The sequence below is a fragment of the Ctenopharyngodon idella genome, chromosome 21, assembly GCF_019924925.1.
Source record: "Ctenopharyngodon idella isolate HZGC_01 chromosome 21, HZGC01, whole genome shotgun sequence".
In the NCBI taxonomy this organism is placed as follows: domain Eukaryota; kingdom Metazoa; phylum Chordata; class Actinopteri; order Cypriniformes; family Xenocyprididae; genus Ctenopharyngodon; species Ctenopharyngodon idella.
In genome coordinates, this window is record NC_067240.1 from 2,053,200 (window position 1) to 2,079,363 (window position 26,164).

General features: G+C 36.0%; 3 protein-coding genes across 3 annotated transcripts; all 3 read left to right on the forward strand.

The window, feature by feature from the left end:
• The first annotated feature begins 1,134 nt into the window (after positions 1 to 1,134).
• LOC127503442 (gastrula zinc finger protein XlCGF7.1-like) lies at positions 1,135 to 7,748 on the forward strand. Its single transcript, XM_051877271.1, has 4 exons — positions 1,135 to 1,211; positions 2,321 to 2,397; positions 2,525 to 2,641; positions 6,174 to 7,748. The coding sequence occupies exons 2-4, from the start codon at positions 2,385 to 2,387 to the stop codon at positions 6,992 to 6,994; spliced, it is 951 nt and encodes a 316-aa protein (XP_051733231.1). The 5' UTR covers positions 1,135 to 1,211; positions 2,321 to 2,384; the 3' UTR covers positions 6,995 to 7,748.
• A 1,863-nt stretch (positions 7,749 to 9,611) lies between these two features.
• On the forward strand, positions 9,612 to 22,889 carry LOC127503429 (gastrula zinc finger protein XlCGF57.1-like). The gene is made up of 2 exons (XM_051877178.1): positions 9,612 to 10,118; positions 21,496 to 22,889. Exons 1-2 carry the CDS (start codon positions 10,061 to 10,063, stop codon positions 22,716 to 22,718), a joined length of 1,281 nt encoding a protein of 426 aa, XP_051733138.1. The 5' UTR covers positions 9,612 to 10,060; the 3' UTR covers positions 22,719 to 22,889.
• Positions 11,443 to 17,368, forward strand: LOC127503434 (gastrula zinc finger protein XlCGF57.1-like). The gene is made up of 3 exons (XM_051877237.1): positions 11,443 to 11,510; positions 13,057 to 13,179; positions 13,301 to 17,368. The coding sequence occupies exons 2-3, from the start codon at positions 13,122 to 13,124 to the stop codon at positions 14,425 to 14,427; spliced, it is 1,185 nt and encodes a 394-aa protein (XP_051733197.1). The 5' UTR covers positions 11,443 to 11,510; positions 13,057 to 13,121; the 3' UTR covers positions 14,428 to 17,368.
• Positions 22,890 to 26,164: the final 3,275 nt, after the last annotated feature.

Below are 26,164 nucleotides of genomic sequence, written 5' to 3' on the forward strand. Positions count from 1 at the left end.
TCTTTGGATGATATTATGCACTGTAGATGATGATAACTTCAAACTCTTTGCAATTTTTCTCTGAGAAACTCCTTTCTGATATTGCTCCACTATTTTTCGCCGCAGCATTGGGGGAATTGGTGATCCTCTGCCCATCTTGACTTCTGAGAGACACTGCCACTCTGAGAGGCTCTTTTTATACCCAATCATGTTGCCAATTGACCTAATAAGTTGCAAATTGGTCCTCCAGCTGTTCCTTATATGTACATTTAACTTTTCCGGCCTCTTATTCCTACCTGTGCCAACTTTTTTGAAAAAAAATCAAAAATGAGCCAATATTTGGCATGACATTTCAAAATGTCTCACTTTCAACATTTGATATGTTATCTATATTCTATTGTGAATAAAATATAAGTTTATGAGATTTGTAAATTATTGCATTCCTTTTTTATTCACAATTTGTACAGTGTCCCAACGTTTTTGGAATCGGGTTTGTACACCTAGGCTATAATAAGTGTTTATATTCTGCATATTTTAGACAGCAGGACGCCAACCGCTGCGAAGTAACCGAGTATCTGTGTGACTCGCCATAGACAGAAACAGAGAGAAAGTAGCTCCGGCCACTGTGTTCTTTCGCAAGAGGCATTACGTTTTGTTTATTAAGTGCCAAAAGTTAAATAGTGTACCTTTAACTGATTTAATTCACTGTTTATCAGACTGTGGTATTATTTTTATTGTTGGAAATCCAAATCAGACAACTTGCATTGAGTTGCTTGGACAGAACTGCAGTTCTGGAGGTAAATCTTTATATCTCTTAACTCTCTAATATCTCACATTTTTAGTAATAATATCATCTAAATTTAAAAGGAAGCCAAGATTTATATTAAAATCAACAGCATCAGTAACATGCAACAGTTGAAGGAGAAAGTAAATACAATTGCAAACTCCTTAGCAGATATTTGAAGTTTAATCTTTATCTCAAATCAACATATTTGGGGAGATACATAGTGTTTGTATAATCTCAAGCAAGAAAACAGATCTTGGTCGTCTTTTTGGTTACGTAGATAGTTTAATAGGATTGGTTTCCGCCAGTAGAGGGCGCTCGTGCAACCGAAGCAATGACACACATCCGAGTCTAGGAGAAGAAGAGAAGTGAGCGAGGGAGGGAACATAAACATGAGAAGTGGTACACAGCCGTTCATTCTGCGCTAAATCTGATGTTTTTTCAGACTGTGAGTACATTTATTTTATTATTTATTAGGAAAAGTCTAAATCCAAAAGACAACGAGTCGGTTCATTTAGTGAATCATTAGTCGGATTAGGAATTAATTTGAAATGAACCGACTGATGTTGTACATTACGCTCGTGAAACGTAAACTCGTTTTTCACATTACAATTTGTGAAGATTATGAGTTGTGTTTTCGTTTTTATGTCATGAACAAATAAAACCTGGTAAACAGAGTATTTAATTATAAATCATATCTAATGTAAGCAGAGCTCGACTTGACCCCCTTGTTGAGAAAAAGACAAAAAGCATCCCTCTGTAAAACCAACCCCGTTAGATTAACAGTGTTGAGTAGCTGTTATGTAAAACTTCTCATGCAGATAAAATATTAAAGCCTCTCCTTTAAACAGGGGAAGAATGAAGGCTGATTTCCATATAAGTGGAATTTCATTAATGACAAGAGAAAGGTTAAAAATATGAGTTAGAGGCGGGGCAATAACATCGGCTGCTAGCTTTAAAAAGTAAGGTTCCAGTTTTTCAGGACCTGCCAATTTTGAAGCACACCTCAGAGATTGCAACTGGTGAAAAAGCATCTGACTGAACAATAGAGGGGTTCACATTAAAGGGTTAGTTCACCCAAAAATGAAAGTACTCACCCTCATGTTGTTCCAAACCCACAAGACCTTAGTTCATCTTCGGAACACAAATTAAGATGTTCTTGATGAAATCCGGGAGGTTTTTTTATCTCCCATAGAGAGCAACGAAATTACAAGGTCCAGAGAAGTAGTAAATACTACAACAGAACTTGCACCTTCATGACTAGCACAGTCAAGTTCGCTTGTGCATTCGCAGCCTTTTGTGCAATTGTAAGTTGTAATATTATGTATGTTTTGTTTATATATATCTGATTTATCACATATAGGATGTGTTTGTTTAAGTTAATTAACGATGTAATAAAGCGCTTCAGTTTACCGGTAATCATCTCTTTTAAGCGCTTAAGTTTACCGGTAATCATCTTTAGATCATCACTGCATTTAATGCGCTGAAAAAAATTCTCTGTGATTGGCTACAATGTTCAACACTGCAAATAGAAATGTTGTTTTACACACTCTTCAGAGCTCAAACACGAATATGCACGGGATCATTTGAATTACCCATCAGACGCCCTTGGACACTGGTAATGCTCATTGAAGGTATCTTGAGTAAAAAAGCTGTATATTTAATGAAGCACTGCAAAAGACCTGAACCAGTAATGATGCAACCTGTTTTACAGAATATGGAAGTTTGTTTTGCATAATCCCCATTTCCATCTTCCTACAGGTGAAGAAGAAAGCAGGAGGAATTGCTCCAGGAGGAACAACTTGCATATTATTGTAAAGATGGAGATTGAGGAAGAACCCTGCAGAATGAGAGATGAAGATACAGAGGAACAAACAGGTTGGTGTTCCCTTTCGAAGTGGAAATCTTGGATTGACGCCATGTGGAAAGTCATCAGCGTGGCCGATCTCTGAAACATGTTTAAACACGCTCCAATTTCATTGGCTGACGACAGTCATTAGCGGAAGTATAAAAGGGTGACCGTAATACACGTCATCATCTTTTTTGTCTTCAGGAGCCACTTGTTTGTATGTGCGTGTAAGAATCACTGTGGTGCAGCACGTCTGACTGACGAGAAAGCTGGATATGCTCATCATGATGCATTTATCATGATGCATTGTTCTTCTTCGATTCCTCCCGAGGGACGATAATCTAGTGTTTGCATGGGCGTGTTTGGCTCTCGAGGGAGTTGGAGGCACTCATAGCAATGCACTCATGATAGCAGACTCTGTTCTCGCTTGACTGTCAATAGTGATAATCTAACGTTTGAATGGAGCACGTTAGGCTCTCAAGGGAGTTGAATGTATTTTTTGTGATGCTGTTGCTCTAAGGAGCTCCAACCATGCTCGGCTCTCTTGAGGGATGAGAGTTGAGCACCTACTCCTTAACGTTTGGGCCTGAGGCAGATCTAGCCATCCATGCCACAAAGCACACGGCCAAAGAAATTGGGCGTTTAATGGTTGCTATAAATTCTTTCTCCTTGATGCTTTGATCTCAGAGCTTTTGAGTCTCAAGTCAGTAGCTTCCAGGAGATACGTCCCACTGCGGTAGTTCATGAGGGTATTATCCCCCCTCCTTGTAGCCTAGAAAAATGCTGAGGTCTGCCTTCATGGACCTTAGTGATAGGCACCAGAGTATGGACATTAAGGGCATGAGTCGGAAAAAAGAAAGGTTGCGTTCTGCTCTCTTTTCTAGTCTAGAGCAATGCTGGGGTTCAGTGTGCTCCTCTGAGACCTAGGTCCGGGGCCGGATTAATAGATCGTAGAGGTTCTTGATGTTCGGACCCTACATTATCTTCATGGCCCCCTCCTCTGGAGAGCAACCATGGCTAATTTGGCACAGGATTAGAGCAGGTTTTTGGCAAAACAAGAATCGGAAACCGCAATTTCTGTCACCTGTTTGGGGCATTTTCGGGAAAGATACTTCAGTTTAGGTAGGAGGATGGGCACGTGTCTGTGAGAGTGGCATGGGTCAGTGACTGTGGGCAGAGGTTGGTTGAATATGATATGATAAAACGCAATTTTTTTAACCGCAAAGGCTGCGATTACACTCTGGTCACATGGCACAAGAGTAAAGCAGTCTGCAGAGGAAGCATCAACTTGGCACGCTACACATAGGCTTGGCCTACAGGAAAGAACAGTTTATGTTTAATCTATCTAATATTGTATTGGTCATATTATATAATAGGGGTAGGAGAAAAGATTCTCTTTTTAACGATTCTGAGCGTTGTTTTTAACCACAGATGCCACAGAATTACAATGACATTCACGGCTTTACTGCACAGGACATGTGCTGTGAGAAATGGGTGCTTTGCTTGATGTTATGCTTGCAGTGTGCGGTCTCACCCACCCGTATTTTCCTTACAAATGCTTTATGAAGGCATAATTTATGTTATGTCAATTTTAAATGCTGACGTGCGCTTTGTGAAGAGTGATCGCGCATGCGACTGTGCGCGACTCCGTTTGAGTGGTTAATTGTAGGCTACTTGCATCTCAAAATGCTGTTATGACGTGAAATTAATGTAAAAACAGTCAGTTATTGTTACGGTTTAGGTTGCTGTAGAGATGAAGCTTACACGGACTTATACAAAATAGGGTTATTTATTCAACGAAGGAGAGAAACACAACCAATCACATCTAACTAACAATAAGAACAGACGAGTGCAGGGAGTGAGTCCATTATAAAGGGAGTGCAGATGATCAGGAGCAGGTGCAGGTAATCCATGATGATGGGGAGATGACGAGGAAGTGAGTGCAGGTGTGGAAACAAGGAGGATGATGGGAAATGGAGTCCAGGACAGGAGGGAACTGTGACAGTTATGTCTCAAAGTATTAAACAGACAGGACAAACCACATCTTATAATTCAAAAGAGATCTGTGCATTAGTGTGAATGCAGCTTATTAGATCTCCCATGGTGTATGTCATCAGTAATAATCGAACCACAGTAAAGATGAGAAAGAAAAATCACTCACAGCTCTTGAAAGGAAAACGTTCAAATAGCGTACACTTAAATACTGAAAGCACTCTTTGTTTATTGCTTGTAATATGTTTTATTGTTCCTCTTTATTATTTACTAGCTTTTACATTTTGAAGCTATTTTAGTTTATAGATTTAAAATTCTTAACATGAAATTGTTTTAATTTTTTAATGTGCAATTATTTTAAAAAGTACTTAAAATGATATATGTAATTAAATAAAAAAGATATTAAGTTTTATTAATAAGAATAATTAACAAGAAAAAAAGATTAAGAATCGTTTTGGAATCGGATCGTGACTCTTGGACTCGGATCTTGAGGTCCCTAAAGATTCCCACCCCTACTATACAGTGACTTATTGCTTGTGTTTGTTGAATAATACAGAAGATAAAGAGCTTAAAAAATAATCACATATTAAATTGCAATTGCAATATTCGTAAAAAAAAAAAAAAAAACGCAGTTCGATTATTTTCCAGAATCGTTCAGCCCTAATTACGGGCGCCCTCTTATACTTCCGGGTGCTCTGCTAATGATGTCACAGTGGTTGCGAGCCAATGAAATTGGAGTGTGTTCACACGTGGTTCAGACACCGGTCACGCTGATGACTTTCCCCATAGCATCAATCCAAGTTGCAGTGTCTCATTCCCCCTCTAGGGGAAACATGGTTACTGTCCTAACCTGAGACATTTTCCTTGAAGCAATAGTTCACTTTCAAATAAAAATTTCCTGATAATTTACTCACCCCCATGTCATCCAAGATGTCCATGTCCTTCTTTCTTCAGTCGAAAAGAAATTAAGGTTTTTGATGAAAACATTCCAGAATTTTTCTCCTTATAGTGGACTTCAGTGGTCTCCAAACGGTTGAAGGTCAAAATTACAGTTTCAGTGCAGCTTCAAAGGGCTTTAAACGATTCCAGACGAGGAATAAGGGTCTTATCTAGAGAAACGATCGGTCATTTTCTAAAAAAAATCTAAATGTATATGCTTTATAGGCACAAATGATCGCATCACAAGTGCTTCCACCAGAACACGATTCTGTATTCTTCAAAAAGCTTAAGCTAAATGTCCTACGATCGTTTCTCTAGATAAGACCCTTATTCATCGTCTGGTATCGTTTAAGCCCTTTGAAGCTGCACTGAAACTGACATTTTGACCTTCAACCGTCTGGAGACCATTGAAGTCCATTATAAGGAGAATAATCCTGGAATGTTTTCATCAAAAACCTTAATTTCTTTTCGACTGAAGAAAGAAGGACATGGACATCTTGGATGACATGGGGGTGAGTAAATTATCAGGAAATTTTTATTTGAAAGTGGACTAATCCTTTAATTTTCTTTAATGACTGCTGAGGAGAATTAAGATTAATTGATTGTGGGAATTTAAAATGTTGATTTTAGACTCGATGGAAGTGAATGGAGACAAACACCATGGGTTTCATAAACCTCATCATTTCAAAAATGAAGATGGAAATGCAGTTGTTATAAAGACTGAAGAGAATTTCACACAAAAACAAGCTGGAAAATCTGGAGTCAAAGAACTTTTCATCTGCACCGAGTGTGGAAAATGTTACATGCATAAATCAGACCTTCAGCGACACATGAGAATTCACACTGGAGAAAATCTGTTCACATGTATTCAGTGTGGAAAGAGTTTCATACATAAAAGACACCTAAGTGAGCACATGAGAGTTCACACTGGAGAAAGACCGTTCCCATGCTCTCAGTGTGGAAAGAGTTTCAAACGCAAAAGCGTTCTCAACAATCATATGTACTCTCACTCTGGAGTAAAATCATTCAGCTGTGATCAGTGTGATAAAACATTTGTTTTGGCTTCAAGCTTAAGAGCACACCTTAAAGTTCATGTAGATGTGAAGCCACACATTTGTTCTCTCTGTGGAAAGAGTTTTTCTGAACTGCACTCTTTAAAACAGCACGAGCGTGTACATACTGGTGAGAGACCTCATATGTGCTCTGACTGTGGGAAGACCTACACTACATCCAGTGCCTTAAAATCACACCAGAGAATTCATACTGGAGAGAAACCGTACAAGTGCTCACACTGTGGAAAGAGGTTCTCTTACTCAAAATCCTTGAAAGATCATGAGAGAGTTCATACTGGAGAGAAGCCGCACCAGTGCTCTTCATGTGGGAAGAGTTTCAGCCAAATCTCTCATCTACAGACTCATAAGAAAAAGCATTGCCCGAAGTTGCCTCAATAAGGAAATGTTCATGTTCAGATCACTCACTCACAAATAATACACTTACAAGTAAATTATATAACATTCAGATTAAAGATGCACTATGTAACTTTTTTTTTGTTCAAAATGATACACCAATACACCATCAATCCTTCTTTCAAAACATGATTTTGTCCTACCTTTATTCACTATGGTAAGCCTGTTGTGTTTATATATTAAACTGTGTCTTGTCATATCTGTAAATAGAGAAAAGTTGCTCCAGCTACTTTGACCAATGTGGGAGTGGCACAGGTTAGTTGTCACTACAAGCCAGAAAGGTTGAGCAGCTAAATCTCAAACCTCTGGGGAATCACCCATTTTAAACAAATGCCGACCAAAGGAGATTCTGCTGACAAAAAGAGAAAGACAAGAGCTTGCAATAAAACAAGAATCAACATTAGCTTTTTGGAGATGGAGAGAACTGAGGGATTTGAAATGTTGTTGAAGAGTTGGATTCTGGAATCCACTGCCGCCTCAATATATAACTTTTGAGTGTTTTATAATCAAGTTATTCTTCTAAATATTAAATTATTTGAATTACTTCTTCAACGTATGTTAAAGCATTTATTTTCATTTTCATTTTCAAACACTGGAGAATAATGATGAATATTGTCTGTACCTCTCACTGAGAGAAAAGTACAACTTATCAGTATGTTTTGGGAATATTTCCTGTTATAGTTAAAGCTCGGGCCAACTTCAACCTTGAAGAAGCTGTGAATTGTGTATCTTTGTATGTGCGCAGGTCCTGTACTGGTACTGATGACAACTGGCACTCTGCTTGAGACCTGCAGACGCCTTGTCATGATCTAGAAGGACATCTTGTGCCTAAATTCCGGGTCCGAACATCAGCATCGTGATGGATGGAGATATGCTTCTGACTATCTGTCCATGTGTTGGAGATTACTAATTTTGTTTATTTTTCTTAGCCAATCAGAATTGTTTAACCTAAGTAATGACGTAGTTAGTAGACTCTTTTAGAGTATAATTGCTGTGGAAATGTGAATGTACGCAGAGTGGCCTACGAACTCCTTGTAAGACGATGAAACTTCAAACTATACTTCAGTAAAATTTTCTTCAGTTGATTGCGCTTCTGACTCCTGATCTCTTCATTCATCATATCTGGTGTCGGATCCTTAACTGTTAATCCCCAACATTGTAAAAGTGACCTGGAACAGGTGAGTAAGGTATTTCATTGAACAGATAAATTGCCATAAGTAACTGTCATTGTAAAGCATCATTTATTGTGAAGGCTCATTTCATTATAGTTATTGTAGCACTGTGCTGGAATTTATTTTAAAGAAAGTACCGTGTCTATTAATGGGTAAAGCTAATGTCTTCAGCTACTCATCTTGAGATCCTTTTCATCTAAGCTGGTTATATATCTTAAGGCTAGTAATGAATGTTTTACGAGTAGTTGGAAAACCATATTCATCCGCGTAGTCACACGGAGCCGAAGCACAACCAAAACAATGGTATTCTGCAAAATGCATGCAGTTTTTTAACCGCTAAAGGGCCACAAGTTACATAGTGTTAAAGTGTACCTTTAAGCAAAATTTGTTTAATTTGTTTGTTTTCTAGAATTTGTTTCCAGTGATTTAATCTAAGAGGGTTATTTGCTAAAATTAGTTTCATCATTTGACAAAGGACGTTTTGGCAGGGTCTTAGTAACTGAAGGGGTGTGGATTTATAATCCCTCTTCTTCTATTATATAATGAAATGGAAATGTTCTTTGTGTGGATGTTCTGTTCCAGTGAAGTCCTGACAAAACTCAGATTTAAAGTAGAGGCATGTGACCATGCCAAAGGAATAGTCTCCAGGAGAATTCAACAGCAGCCAAGATAAGAAGAGTCCTTCAAAAAAGTGACTCACCTGTGACCCTTACTAAAGTTTCTTATGTATATAGGACATCAAAGATGATGTCTAAGTTAGTTAGAAGCTGGATCCTCTTGCTAATTTTCTGTGCCTATGGAAGTGCGGAAAACTTGGTCTTTAGTAAACTCTCTTTTAGCTTGTTGAACTTCATCTTTGACTCCTGGTCTTTATTGAGCAGATCGATCCCTTTATGGTGTCTGACTGTAATTCCCCATAATGAATAAATGAAATCTGGCAAACACAATGTAAAATGCACAAACAACTGACTTGTTTATTTCAGACATACCATACAACAAAGTTTATTTTTCTAGTTATTTTGCATTATTTTCTAATTGTACTGCTGTAAATGATGATATAGTATTAAGTGACACATATAACCGTTAACAGTTAAATCTTTGCGATCAGCTTTTTTTATCAGTATTCTTTCAGCTTTTCTCTGAACTGCTGTGGGAATTGAAGAATTGATCATTTCAAATATTAACACAGCTTTCGAGAAGACAGATTAATTTGTCATTATTTAGAGTCTGTTACAAGAAAGTGTTTGAACATAAATCTCTGCTTTTTTTTTAGGTATAACATTCTGGGAACAATTAACCTATCATCATTATTTCATACATACAATTTGTAACCATTTGAAGTTTAGTTAAAATTGTTATTTAAACTTTAATGTTATATTATAAAGTATGTGCAAACTAGTTTTGATTCAATTATAAGATTGATGTTCTAATGAAATACAATATAGTCACAATTTATTATATTTTCTGTTCTAAATATTTCTGTCATTATGTATGCTTGTGGATTTAAATATGTGTACATTTATGTTATTATTAGTTTTTAAATTGTTTTTTTTTTTTTTTTTATCTATTTACCTATTTTTTATTTTAAACTTCAAATATGTGATTTTGTTTGTTTCATATATTGTGTCCTGCTTTATAAAAAAAAACAATTAATGGAATTGTTCCTAAATTACAATAAGAGCAAAATATTTGCACCTGGATAATTGAGAGTGATTGTAAGTGTGATGATCATCTGCTAAATTAGGAAAAAACGACCACAATTCACACCTTCAGTCAGTGAAGCCGCTCCCACAGCCGTTCATGAGAGTTTAAATGCTGGGGAATATTCCCATCTTCCCACAGGAGAAGAAGAAGAAACTACTGACATACTATTGTAAAGATGGAGTTTAAAGAAGAACCCTGCAGAATAAAAGATGAAGATACAGAGGAACAAATAGGTTGGTGTTTTCCTTCATTCTTTTTATTGACTGATGAGGAGCATTATGATGAAAGCTAAAAAAAAGGACTAAATTTTTGCTTAATTGTGATTCACCTTTTATAGTTTATTGTTGGTCTTACTTCTCCTTCTTTATTCAAATTTTGAAAATTTTATATGTTGATTTTTGATCAGATGGAGGTGAATGAAGACAGACGTCAAATGAAGATGGGGGAAACAGTAATTTCACAGACTGAAAAGTGTTTTTTTACACAAAAACATGTGGGGAGAGTTTCAGATGATCATCTAGTCTACGGACTCATGAGAAAAAGCATTGCCTGAAGTTGTCTAAGTGAGCAAAGTTCACATTCACATCCATGATTTACAAATATTGCACTCACAACTAATTTGACATTTAGATTGTTTCAATAGAGTGATTTAATCTAAGAGGGTAATTTACTAAAATTAGTAGTGAAGTTTAAATCTGGTAACAGTTTGGTCAAGCATTGCCCTTCTCTTTTCTCAACCATTGTAACATGATTTATAATGATATGGTTCAACTTTGCTGAACTTCAAACACTTGTTTTGCATTAAAATATTTCTAAAGTTTTTCAGGTGAACTGTGGTGAGATTCATTTTTATTTTATTTTTTTCTGTTTTTGCTTAATATCTAGGGTTCATCTTTTGGTAAGTCATTATTGCAAAATGGTATGTATATATGTATGAATTGAAAAATGACCTTATTTAAAAGTATTGCTAAATATTGTAGATATCGATCCAATCAAAATCAATGTGAAAACAGCTCATATAAAAAGAAAATTATATGTATAGAGTGTATGCACTGACGTCACTTTCCCGCTGGAACACGCTCGCACAGCTGGACTGAGTGGCAAAAGAGCCTGCTGCATGACTGGATTTAATAGGGGAAAATGCCAAAACATTTTTGTTGGGAGAAATCTAAATCTGACAACTTGCATTAAGCTGCTTGGACGGAGTTTTTAAGTTAAATCTTAATATCTTTTAATACCTCTCACATTTTTATTAATAATCTAAAATCTAACTTTAAAATGAAGTCAAGATTTATATTAAAATGAACAACATCAGTAACACACAACAGTTGAAGGAGTTCAGAAGGCAAATACAATTGCAAACTTCTTAGCAGATATTTAAAGTTTGAATCTTCATCCCAAATCAAACATATTTGGGGAGATGAATAGTGTTTGTGTAATCTGCAACTAGTCTATGAAGGTTAGATAGTTTAATAGGGATTGATTTCCGCCAGTAGAGGGCGCTCAACCAACGCAATTACACACGATTCTAGGAGAAGAAGAGAAGTGAATGAGGGAAGGGAACATAAACATGTGAAGTGGAACACAGCCGTTCATTCTGCGCTAAAACTGCTGTTCTTCAGACTGTGAGTACATTTATTTTATTTATTAGGATAAATCTAAATCCAAACGACTGAACGAATCGGTTCATTTAGTGAATCATTTAGAAATAAATCGAAATGAACCGACTGATGTTGTACATTACGTAAACTCGCTACTGACTGTTTTTTCATATTACAATTCGTGAATATTATGATTTGTTTTTTCACTTTTTGTAATGAACGAATGAAACCTAATAAACAGTTTTCAATTCACGTAAATCATATCTAATGTAAGCATGATATGTACAAATTAGCTAGAGGAGTTGAATTGTTTCTAAAAAAGTTGTTTGGGCAAAACACTTAAAGGCAGGGTAGGCGATTTGACTTTTTTTTTTTAACCAGTACCAATTATTTGCATGTTTATGTGGCCGATTAACCAATATACAGAATCGATATTTATTCATTGTTTTATTTCTGTTTTTGACAGTTATAACAACTGAACTGAACAAATTGTTTTATTTAACAATTTTTGAATATTGTAATTTCTGTGTATATATATATATAAACTGCAGTCGCTAAAGTGTCTTTTTAAAAAAAACAAACTCTTTGATAAGGTAAACAACCAGGTAATGAATATAGCATGTAAAAATAATTCTAACAAATTTAAAAAAAAGCATATTAAATGACATTATTTTCATTTTTGGGTGAACTAACCCTTTAAATGTCCCAGGCCTGGTCCTCTCTCATCCTCCATTGTCATTACTCCTCCTTTTATCGTTCCTAAACAAGTCACGCCTCCCGTGAAGAAACAAGCGTGGATGTAATTGACTAAAACAATCTGTTGGCGTAAATTTTTTCTTGGTTTATGCATGAAATGTTTGTAAGACTAACTTATTTTGCTTTTGAATCTTAAGTATGAAATAACATCTATTAGTGAAACTAATTTATAAAACTAAAATAAATTATACAATCAGATTAATACACTCATAGTAATTCTAGCTAAAAACCTACCCCCCAACCTTACCCTAAACCTACCCTTCCATAAAATCAAAATTTACTGTAGAGTTTAATATTTAAAATGCTTTAAGAACTGAGGGAAACAAAAATGTTATGCTGAAATGTTATACGATCTGTATGCCTTATCACAAGGTGGCGATAGTGAAGCTTAAAAAGTGAAGCAAGAAGAGTAGTAGTAGTAGTGATGATGTCGACAAATCCAGAGGGAGGGGCTCTGATGACATTGCGAATGTCTGTTTCATTATGGGGGCATAACTTGAGGTAGGGAGTGTAATTTGTTGGCATGTGGTTTGTAGTACTGAGGGACGCAGTCGGAAACACTTGCTTTTTTTGCTCCCTGCTGTACGCGTTCATGTGTTTTGGAGGAGGTGTGGCTTTGGAGACGCTCTGAAGGGAGGGTGGATAGCCTTCCTGAAAGTTACCTACCCTACCTTTAAAGCTGGATAATCCAGAGTGATTGTAAGTGTGATGATAATCTGCTAAATGAACAACAGCGACCACAATTCACACCTTCAGTCAGTGAAGCCGCTCACACAGCTGTTCATGAGAGTTTAATATTCCCATCTTCCCACAGGAGAAGAAGAAGAAGCAAGCAGGAGGAATTACTCCAGGAGAAACTACTGACATACTATTGTAAAGATGGAGATTAAGGAAGAACCCTGCAGAATAAAAGATGAAGATACAGAGGAACAAATAGGTTGGTGTTTTCCTTTATTATCTTTAATGACTGATGAGGAACATTAAAGCCCTGGGTATACTTTTTTTTTTTTTGTTTCTCATTTGTCCTTTTTTAATTGAATTTAATATGTTGATTTTAGACCCGATGGAAGTGAATGAAGACAAACACCATCATTTCACAAATGAAGATGGAAAACTGACATATAAAAATGAAGATGAACAACATCTGCTTCAAAATCCTCATCATTTCAAAAATGAAGATGGAAATGCAGTCGTTTCAAATACTGAAGAGAATTTTACACAAAAACAAGCTGGAAAATCTGGAGTCAAAAGATCTTTAACCTGCTCTGAGTGTGGAAAGATTTTCACATATAAATCACACTTTAAAAGACACATGCGAATTCACACTAAAGAAAAACCGTTCACCTGCTCTGAGTGTGGAAAGAGTTACAAACATGAAGCACACCTTAAGGTACACATGATAATTCACACTGGAGAAAGGCCTTATACTTGCGCTCAGTGTGGAAAGAGTTTCTGTCGCAAAGAGGACTTAAATGTACATACGAGAAATCACAATGGAGAAAAACCATTCACATGCTCTGAGTGTGGAAAGAGTTACACGACTAAATCAGAGCTTAACAGACACACAAGAATTCACACTGGAGAAAAACTGTTCACATGCACTCAATGTGGAAAGAGTTGCAGACAAAAATCAAACCTTTTAAGACACATGAGAATTCACACCGGAGAGAGGCCTTATACATGCTCTCAGTGTGGAAACAGTTTCACATCCAAAACCGCTCTCAATGACCATCTGCACTTTCACTCCGGAGTGAAGTCGTTCAGCTGTGATCAGTGTGATAAAACATTTGTTGTGGAATCAGGCTTAAGAAGACACCTTAGACTTCATACGGGTGTGAAGCCTCACATTTGTTATTTTTGTGGAAAGTGTTTTACACGATTGCAGCATTTAAAAGAGCATGAAAGTATTCATACTGGTGTAAAACCTTATATGTGCTCTGACTGTGGGAAGACCTTCATTACATCAGGTGCATTAAAAAAACACCAGAGAATTCATACTGGAGAGAAACCGTACAAGTGCTCACACTGTGAAAAGAGTTTCGCTCATTCAGGACACGTGAAAGATCATATGAGAGTTCATACCGGAGAGAAGCCGCACCAGTGCTCTTCATGTAGGAAGAGTTTCACCCGATTATTTAATCTATGGACTCATAAGAAAAAGTGTTGCCCGAAGTTGTCTAATTAGCAAATGTTCATGTTCAGATCCATGACTTTTAAATAATTTTATATTTAGATTAAGCAAAAGATGGAATTACCTTAAATAGAGTAGTTTAAAATTAGTAGTGAAGTTTGATTGTTTGACAAGGGGAATCTTTGGGGAAGGTCAAAATTGTAATGTATTTCATTCTAAGTAGGGGTGTAACGGATCGCAGTTGATCCGTACGAACCAGGCCCCACGTTTTGGAACGCATGTGATTCGTGGATTAAAAGCATTTAGCCATTATATAGTGAAAGTTTATTATTTGCACGTGTTTGTAAGTCTTATCAATTTAAAACACTCAAGATTTTTTAAACAATTCAAATGCAAGAAGAAGAGGCAAATTTCACGCACTCAAAGCACGTGCGCTCACAAAGTTGGATATAAAGTCTTAAGTGAACCTAAACAGTTGAGAAAACTTGAGGAAGAAGTCAGATGTGTTTCATCATATTGGTTCCGTGCATTCCAGCCTGGTCTCCTTCTTAATACGTAGGTATAAATATGTAACTTTCAAAGACACGAAATGTAAATTTTTGTGTGTTTAGAAAGGTGCTGAAACATACAATATTGACATATTTATAGCACTAAAACGTAAAAATACTTCTGTTTTTTCAGCGAAATAACGTAAAATATTTACGAATCTTTCATGTCATTAAGATATAACATTATGTATAATTTCCCTTTATCGTTTTGTAGATAAATGTAAGATCCCTAAACCCCTGGCCACCCTGAATCTAAACATACCCATTTTATACAGAATGTTAAAAGAATAAAACATAATAGACAGAAATGTGTTGGAAAATGACAATTTTAGTACAACCCGAATTCCGGAAATGTTGAGACTTTTTTTAAATTTAAATAAAATGAAAACTAAAAGACTTTCAAATCACATGAGCCAATATTTTATTCACAATAGAACATAGATAACATAACAAATGTTTAAACTGAGAAATTTTACAATTTTATGCACAAAATGAGATCATTTCAAATTTGATGCCTGCTACAGGTCTCAAAATAGTTGGGACGGGGGCATGTTTACCATAGTGTAGCATCTCCTCTTGTTTTCAAAACAGTTTGAAGACGTCTGGGCATCGAGGTTATGAGTTTCTGGAGTTTTGGTGTTGGAATTTGGTCCCATTCTTGCCTGATATAGGTTTCCAGCTGCTGAAGAGTTTGTGGTCGTCTTTGACGTATTTTTCTCTATAGGTGAAAGATCTGGACTGCAGGCAGGCCAATTCAGCACCCGGACTCTTCTACGACGAAGCCACGCTGTTGTAATAGCTGCAGTATGTGGTTTTGCATTGTCCTGCTGAAATACACAAGGCCTTCCCTGAAATAGACGTCGTCTGGAGAGGAGCATATGTTGCTCTAAAACCTTTATATACCTTTCAGCATTCATAGTGTCTTCCAAAACATGCAAGCTGCCCATACCGTATGCACTTATGCACCCCCATACCATCAGAGATGCTGGTAGACGCTGATAACACGCTGGAAGGTCTCCCTCCTCTTTAGCCCGGAGGACACGGCGTCCGTGATTTCCAACAAGAATGTCAAATTTGGACTCGTCTGACCATAGAACACTTTTCCACTTTGAAACAGTCCATTTTAAATGAGCCTTGGCCCACAGGACACGACGGCGCTTCTGGACCATGTTCACATATGGCTTCCTTTTTGCATGATAGAGCTTTAGTTGGCATCTGCAGATGGCACGGCGGATTGTGTTTGCCGACAGTGGTTTCTGGAAGTATTCCTGGGCCCATTTAGTAATGTGATTGACACAATCATGCCGATGAGTGATGCAGTGTCGTCTGAGGGCCCGAAGACCACGGGCATCCAATAAAGGTCTTCGGCCTTGTCCCTTATGCACAGAGATTTCTCCAGTTTCTCTGAATCTTTTGATGATGTTATGCACTGTAGATGATGAGATTTGCAAAGCCTTTGCAATTTGACGTTGAGGAACATTGTTTTCCACAATCTTTTTGCGCACTCTTTCACAGCTCTGCCCATCTTTACATCTGAGAGTCTCTGCCTCTCTAAAACATCCCTTTTATAGCTAATCATGTTACAGACCTGATATCAATTAACTTAATTAGTTGCTAGATGTTCTCCCAGCTGAATCTTTTCAAAATGTCTTGCTTTTTTAGCCATTTGTTGCCCCCGTGCCAACTTTTTTGAGACCTGTAGCAGGCATCAAATTAGAAATGAGCTCATTTAGTGGATAAAAGTGTAAAATCTCTCCGTTTAAACATTTGTTATGTTATCTGTTTTCTAATGTGAATAATATATTAGCTCATGTGATTTGAAACTCACATTTCATTTTATTCAAATTTGAATAACGTCCCAACATTTCTGGAATTCGGGTTGTAAAAATATAGCATTTAAACGATATTTTGAGCCACTAATCCTACACCTACCCCTAAACCTACCCATAACCATTTCTTTAAACTACCTACTGTTATAAATAAAAGAATAACAGACAAACAAGCATAATCACAATAATTTATTTATTGCGAAAATGTCAAAAGTAGTTCAAATGATGATGAGTTGCAGTCGCAGTCCTGGCGGTAATAGTTTTTTTTATAGGTTACAGAGCAGAATTTAATTTACTAATCCATGAAAATATCAATCCGGCTTAGTCCGTGAAGGCGCGCGCACATTTCAAATGTCAATCCACTGAAACGGCATGTCGCCATCTGTGATGAAGCAGGTGAGGACCAGTGAGCGTTCGATATCAGTGCCGTAAACCATGTTGTAGCGCATCTCGAGGGTGCAACTTTCAAAAAGCGCGGGCTTTGAACGTGACGGTCATGCTGAGAATGAAGATGAAGATTGATGGATAAAGGGCTGAATTTGTATCTGTTCCTTACAAATATATGAATTCTAAAGATTTGGAGTACAGCGAACAAATAAAATTGATGTGATTTGTTAATTTATGTTGTGTTTTTGTTGTATCTTATGGTTGTATTGTCAGTCGCTGCATAGGAGAAAACGCCTTCTGTGTCTCACAGCAAACAAACTAAATATTACAAAATGGTTAAACAATTACAGAAATTTTATTAATTTTAAGGTTTCAAAGTGTTGTTTAACATTATGTAATCCTCCGAAACGAGTTCACAACACAAGTCGTGAACAGAAATTATATTTCATATTAAGTAGATGAGTAAACTGCATTGAATAAATTCGACTAAAACATGTATTGATATGACAATTGAATACAATTGATTTAAAACATTAATGCCACGATTTTAATATTAATACATGGGAATTCATACACATTCACACTTGGATACGTAAATGATTTATGTTTTATTGCTGTCAATACATAAGTATTTTTACGTTTTAGTGCTATAAATATGTCAATATTGTTTTTGTGAAAACGTATTCATATTCAGAAAATGGCGACAAACTCTGAAAGGCCGTGCCTGGGGATAAGGTTTAAGGTAATTCAGGCTCTTATATGGTTATATGTTATATTTTGACAAACAATTTAGTCCAAAAAAGTAATGAAAATTAACTTATTTTCAGATTTTGGGTACTAGTTGAATCCATCGTGATTCTTGAAACAATTTAACAATTTATTTTTGTTGGGAGAAATCTAAATCTGACAACTTGCATTGAACTGCGTGGATAAAGTTTTTAAGTTAAATATTCATATCTCTTAATATCTCTCACATTTTTATTATTAATAGTTGTACCATCTAACTTTAAAATGAAGTCGATTTATATTAAAATGAACAACATCAGTAACACACAACAGTTGAAGGAGTTCAGAAGGTAAATACAATTACAAACTTTTTAGCAGATATTTGAAGTTTGATTCTTTATCCCAAATCAAACATATTTGGGGAGATGAATAGTGTTTGTATAATCTGCAACTAGTCTTTGAATAATAGGAATTGGTTTCCGCCAGTAGAGGGCGCTCGTGCAACCGAAGCAATGACACACATCGAGTCTAGGAGAAGAAGAGAAGTGAGCGAGGGAACATAAACATGAGAAGTGAAACACAGCCGTTCATTCTGATCTAAATCTGCTCCTTTTCAGACTGTGAGTACATTTATTTGGAGAAGTAAATTATACGAGTCGGTACATTTAGTGAATCATTTGGACATGAATCGAAATGAATCGACTGATGTTGTAAACGCTCGTGAAACGTAAACTCGCTATACTGACTGTTTTTTCATAATACAATTTGTGAATATTATGATTGATTTGTGTTTTCATTTTATGTAATGAACGAATGAAACTTAATAAACAGTTTTCAATTCATGTAAATCATATCTAATGTAAGCAGCTTACAAATCATCTAGAGGAGTTGTTTGGGTAAAACACTTAAAGGCAGGGTAGGCGATTTGTTCCAGAAACAGTTTTTGTTAAGCTGGTTGAATGTAAAGATTGACCAAATTTTTATAACCAATACCAATTATTTGCATGTTTATGTGCCCGATAACCGATATACAGAATCGCTTTTTATTCAAAGTTTTATTTCTGATTTTGACAATTATAACAACAGCACTGAACTGAACAAACCGTTTTATTTAACAATTTTTGAATACTGTAATTTCTGTGTATATATATATATATATATATATATATATAACTACACTGTCACTAAAGTGTCTCAATGAATATAGCATGTAAAAATAATTCTAACAAATTTTAAAAAAAAATCATGAAACATTCTAATCTGCCTGAATAAAAAAAACATTACTGCTTTAGTGTAGCTTAATAATGCCAGTTGCATCTTTTTATTTATAACAACAGCATTAATATTAACAACAGGCAAAATAAATTTACAGTCTTAATGTTTTCAAATGGAGAACATAAATAAAAGACTATCAACTCCCCATAAATATATTTGCATTCGTTTTAAAATTACAATTTTAAAAGGTTTATGTGCTGTTTGATAGGCTAAAAAGAGTGAAGAGAATGGTATATTTATTGGAATACAAATACATTATGCATGCATTCACTGAAATAAACAAACTTTGTCAGAAAAATAAACAAAACAGTGAATACATCGCAATTACTTAGTCCATCTCATCTGGCATGTTATCAGAATTATTAATGATTTTGTCTGTCTAGAAGATTATGAAATGCCTGCTTTACACAGAACTTCTCTCACGGAGATAATACATTTTCACAGAGCTGTAATTATTTATATGTTTATTATCTAAATAAATTATATGTAGTAGACGTTAATATAATTTAAGGAGTTTTAAGGAGTGGGTTGTGTACTCCTTAAACATGCACTCATTCATGGATGTTTTATTTAATTCATGTAAAGTTACGTCTATTGGGACATGATTTAACAGATTACGTTACTCTGAGTTCGTCTCTATTTTTTGGCACCAAGTTGCAACTACATAAGCATTTATGTAACATCTCATTTGTGCATTAATGGCTAATATGTTTCCCAAAAAGTTTATTAACAGGGCTTGAAATTAACTTTTTTACTTGGTAGCACTGGTACCCCCAACATAAAGTTAAGAGCACCAGCAAAAATTTAGGAGCACCCGGTTAAAAGAGTTATTTTATTTAAAAACAACACCACGATTTGTAGACAAATGAAAATGGTAGTGATGCAACGATCATGGCCGATTCCATTTATTTATTTATTTATTTTTTTAACAAGCAAATTGGCAAAATCTGATATTGTGGCTGTTTTTTTTTCTTTTCTTTAAGCTAATTTATTTGTTGTTTATTTGCTCTATAACAGGCCAAATTGGTCTTAAAAAAACATCTGTAGCCATTTGAAATTAGAGACCACTGTATTTTAATCATGATCCAAGCAAAGAAACAAGTGTGGATGTGATTGACTAAAACAATCTTTTGAAGTTAATTATTTCATATTTAACTTATTTTGCTTTTGAATCTTATAATGTATAAAATAACATATATTTGTAAAACATAAGATAAATTATACAATCAGATTAATACACTAGACATACACATAGTAAATCTATCTAAAAACCTAACCCCCAACCTTACCCTAAACCTACCCTTCCATAAAATCAAGATTTACTGTAGAGTTTAATATTTGAAATGCTTTAAAAACTGAGGAAAACAAACAGGATGACTTATGGGGTCTGCTGAAATGTTATACATATATATAATTGAGAGTGATTGTAAGTGTGATGATCATCTGCTAAATGATCAACAGCGACCACAATTCACACCTTCAGTCAGTGAAGCCGCTCCCACAGCCGTTCATGAGTGTTTAAATGATGGTGATATTCCCATCTTCCCACAGGAGAAGAAGAAGCAAGCAGGAGGAATTACTCCAGGAGAAACTACTGACATACTATTGTAAAGATGGAGATTAAAGAAGAACCCTGCAGAATAAAAGATGAAGATACAGAGGAACAAATAGGTTTGTGTTTTCCTTCTTTGTCTTTAATGACTGATGAGGAACATTGAAGCCCTGGGTATACTTGGTTTTTTTTAAGCGTATGCTAGTGAACGTGGACAGTCGAATGCACAGCCTTGCAAAGTATACTTCATTTGACTCATACGCAAACACAGGCATTCGACATGCGCAGTTTTGATCAATCTGTCGCCATGAGTTACAACCCATGTAAATATCTTTGTATTCTTTCATGCTAGAGTTGTATAAATGAGGGTACTTTCGTCTATGTTTGGCTCCATTGTCGCTGTAGCTTGCATGCATTCCGGTCTGTTCTGTTAATGCAGTTTTTCTTTGACTACTTTGTAAATCGACATCCCCAGGCAACCGTGCCACCTTGTGGATAAACTAAAAAAATTAAATGCACATTTGCAACCTGTGTATATAAGTATGCGTGGTTACAAAAATCGGGCGGCGCAAGGATGCGCATACTCTTCTGATGACGAAATTCGCGTCACGCGCAAAGTACACTGACCCATGTGTACTCGTGAAAGTGAAGTATACTTTGGGCTTTAGATGAAAACTGATATAAGAATATATCTAGAGCTAGATACTACTAGTAGTAAACTAGATTTGTGCTAAATTATGAATGAAATTTATTTCTTTGTTTCTCAATTGTTCTTTTTTAATTGAATTTAATATGTTGATTTTAGACCTGATGGAAGTGAATGAAGACAAACATCATTTCACAAATGAAGATGGAAAACTAACTTTTAAAAATGAAGATGAACAACATCTGTTTCAAAAACCTCATCATTTCAAACATGAAGATGGAAATGCAGTCGTTTCACAGACTGAGAAGAGTTTCACACAAAAACAAGCTGGAAAAACTGGAATCAAAGGATCTTTAACCTGCTCTGAGTGTGGAAAGAGTTACACGTATAAATCGCGCCTTGACAGACACATGCGAATTCACACTGGAGAAAAACCGTTCACCTGCTCTGAGTGTGGAAAGAGTTACAAACATGAAGCACACCTTAAGGTACACATGAGAATTCACACTGGAGAAAGGCCTTATACATGCACTCAGTGTGGAAAGAGTTTCAGTCGCAAAGAGGACTTAAATGTGCATACAAGAGTTCACAATGGAGAAACACCATTCACATGCTCTGAGTGTGGAAAGAGTTTCACATATAAATCTCACCTTAACAGACACATGAGAATTCACACTGGAGAAAAACCGTTCACCTGCTCTGAGTGTGGAAAGAGTTACAGACATGAAGCACACCTTAAGGTACACATGATAATTCACACTGGAGAAAGGCCTTATACATGCGCTCAGTGTGGAAAGAGTTTCTGTCGCAAAGAGGACTTAAATGTACATACGAGAAATCACAATGGAGAAAAACCGTTCACATGCTCTGAGTGTGGAAAGAGTTACACGACTAAATCAGAGCTTAACAGACACACAAGAATTCACACTGGAGAAAAACTGTTCACATGCACTCAATGTGGAAAGAGTTGCAGACAAAAATCAAACCTTATAAGACACATGAGAATTCACACTGGAGAGAGGCCTTATACATGCACTCAGTGTGGAAACAGTTTCACATCCAAAACCGCTCTCAATGACCATCTGCACTTTCACTCCGGAGAGAAGTCGTTCAGCTGTGATCAGTGTGATAAAACATTTGTTGTGGAATCAGGCTTAAGAAGACACCTTAGACTTCATGCAGCTGTGAAGCCTCACGTTTGTAATTTTTGTGGAAAGTGTTTTACACGACTGCAGCATTTAAAAGAGCATGAGAGTATTCATACTGGTGTGAAACCTTATATGTGCTCTGGCTGTGGGAAGAGCCTTCATTACATCAGGTGCATTAAAAAAACACCAGAGAATTCATACTGGAGAGAAACCGTACAAGTGCTCACACTGTGAAAGAGTTTCGCTCTGTCAGGAAACCTGAAAGATCATATGAGAGTTCATACTGGAGAGAAGCCGCACCAGTGCACTTCATGTGGGAAGAGTTTCACCCGATTATTTAATCTATGGACTCATAAGAAAAAGTGTTGCCCGAAGGTGTCTAATTAGCAAATGTTCATGTTCAGGTCCATCACTTACAAAATAATACACTAACAAAGTAAATTATTTGATTAATCAAAAGCTGCATAATTTGCTAAAATTAGTAGTGAAGGTTGATTGTTTGATAAGGGAAACCTTTGGGGAAGGTCAAAGTAATAGTTTAGAAAACCAGTGTGTTGCCATAAAATGATTTGTGACGGGATGTGTTTTGATTCTTAGTGGAGTTCAATTATTTGCATAAATTGTGCATATAATGCATTTGTGTAAAAGTGGCAATAATAGTCTAATCATAATCCATTTTTCAAACAACTTGTTTTAGCTGTTTAAACGTGATGCATTAAGATATTGAAGACTTTATTGCATCACTCTCTGCACAATATGAAAATGAGAAAGAAGAATGTTAAACGCGATTTGATATATAGTTTGATACGCGCTCCGAACCACTGATTTGTAAAACAAAAGATTCGTAAAGCTTCATGAAGCAGTGTTTTGAAATCGCCCAACATTAGATATTGTAGAATAAAGTCATTATTTTGTTTTTTGGCGCACAAAATGTATTTTCGTCGCTTCATAACATTAAGGTTGAACCACTGTAGTCACATGATCTGTTTTAAATATGTCTTTAGTAGCTTTCTGGGCATCTGAAAGTGTCTTGCTGGCTATGGAGGCCTCACTGAGCCATCTGATTTTATGTAAAATATCTTAATTTGTGTTCTGAAGATGAATGAAGGTCTTAAGGGTGTGGAACGACATGAGGGTGAGTAATTAATGACAGAATTTTCATTTTTGGGTGAACTGAACCTTTAATTGACGCAACGTCAGTTCTGTTTGAATACGGAAGGCGGTCTGCCGGAAGCTAGATATTTTACTTCATAATTGTTAAATATGGATATTTTTCTTACACAAACGCATCACTTAGCTTCAGAAGGCCTTTATTAACCCCCGGAACCGTGTGAAGTACGTTTATGATGGCTGGATGTGGATGGAAGTACTTTCTTCAGCTCATACTCGTAGTTTAAGAGTGCTGGAAATATAGAGCTCATTTCTGATAATAACACCACTTTTGAGAAGATACATTCATTATTTTTTGTCATTATTTAGAGCCTGTTGCAAGAAAGTGTTTGAACATAAATGTCTGTTCACACAATTCACACCTTCAGTCAGTGAAGCCGCTCCCACAGCCGTTCATGAGAGATTAAATGATGGGGAATATTCCCATCTTCCCACAGGAGAAGAAGAAGCAAGCAAGAGGAATTACTCCAGGAGAAACTACTGACATACTATTGTAAAGATGGAGTTTGAGGAAGAACCCTGCAGAATGAAAGATGAAGATACAGAGGAACAAATAGGTTGGTGTTTTAATTCATTCTCTTTAATGATTGATGAGGAACATTAAGATCAAATCTAAAAAAAGGACAACATTTTTACTTAATTGTGACTCACCTTTTTATAGATTATTGCTGTTCTCATTTCTCCTTTATTTAAATTTTGAAAACGTTACATGTTGATTTTAGATCCGATGGAGGTGAATGAAGACAACATGAGATTCAAATCATTCAAATCATCACTTAAATTATTTCTCAAAGGAAGATGAGAAAACAGATATTTCACAGACTGAAAAGTGTTTCACACAAAAACGAGCTCGAAAAACTGGAGTCAAAGGATCTTTCACCTGCTCTGAGTGTGGAAAGAGTTTTAGACGCCTAAAGGAGCACATGAGATCTCACACTGGAGAGAGGCCTTATACATGCACTCAATGGAAAGAGTTTCATTCAGAAAGGAGGCTTGAATGTGCACGAGAATTCAAACTGGAGAAAAACCGTTCACATGCATTCGGTATAGAAAGAGTTTCAATCGCAAAAGCTCTCTCAATGATCATCTGCTCTCTCACTCTGGAGTGAGATCATTCAGCTGTGATCAGTGTGATAAAACACATGTTGTGGAATCAGGCTTAAGAACACACCTTAAAGTTCATACTAGTGTGAAGCCTCACTTTTTCTCTTTTTGTGGAAATAGTTTTTCACTACTGCAAACTTTACAATTTCACCAGCGTATTCATACTGGTGAGAAACCTCATATATATTTCCACTGTGGAAAGATGTTCACTGCATCCAATGCCTTAAAATCACACTAGATAATTCATACTAGAGAGAAGCTGTACAAGTGCTCACACTGTGAAAAGAGTTTCACCCAAATATCTCATCTATAGAAACATAAGAAAAAGCATTGCATGAAGGTGTCTAAGTGAGCAAATGTTCATGTTCAGATCCATGACTTTTAAATAATTTTATATTTAGATTAAGCAAAAGATAGAATTACCTTTAATAGAGTTTAATTAGTAGTGAAGTTGGATTGTTTGACAAGGGGAACCTCTGGGGAAGGTCAAAATTGTAATGTATTGCATTCTAAGTGTTGCGTGTTTTGTCCTTTCGACATTCCGTATTGGTCAGTAGTACTCGAATGTACGTCATCAGCTGTGTCCAAATTCAGGGGGTGCATCCTTCGAAGGATGCAGCTGACACGGCCTTTCCAGGACACACCAAGACTTGTTAAAGTGGACGGTATAGCTGATTGCGTCACCACGGCATGATGAAGGCTGTCCCAATTCGAAGGCTCCTTCAAATGCGGCCAACAAACACGTCCTTTGTTTCCCGTGAAATTAAGCATACAACAGATGTATCCTTCGTGGCTTTGCCTACCCCAGAATTCATTGCGTGCCAGTGACGACTTTTATTTTTTTTATTTTTTTTTTTTTTAGAGAAATTGCCAGATTACACTTTTAAATGTAAGTATTAGGTTTCAGTTTACTCAAATAATCTAATACATGTAATGACACAAATGAAAAAATACAATAAAGGTTCAAATGTTGACTTATATGTTACCAACATGTGATTTTATATAGTTCTTATCTTTATAAATAAATGGACCAAGGTCAACATTTTTAGATGTTTGTTTTGTTTTGTTTGTAGGCAGTTGAATATAATTTTAAAAAATCTAGTACAAACTTTAGTACTTTCGTACTTCAACTGCAACTGTCACAGTTGCTAGACGACAAGAACAGACTGTCCCATTGAACAACTCCCGGGACGCAGTTAGCAACAATTTGTTAATATTGTGACAATAAATTTTGTTCATTTCATTTTCCAAATAACCAGTGGTGGAATGTAAGGAAGTATAAATTTAAAGTACTTTAGATTTTTATTCAACTCAGAGGCAATACTGAACTTTTTTACAGAAAAATTATTTTTACACATGGATATTAGATTTTGATATTAGATTAAAAATATAAAAAGAATATGATA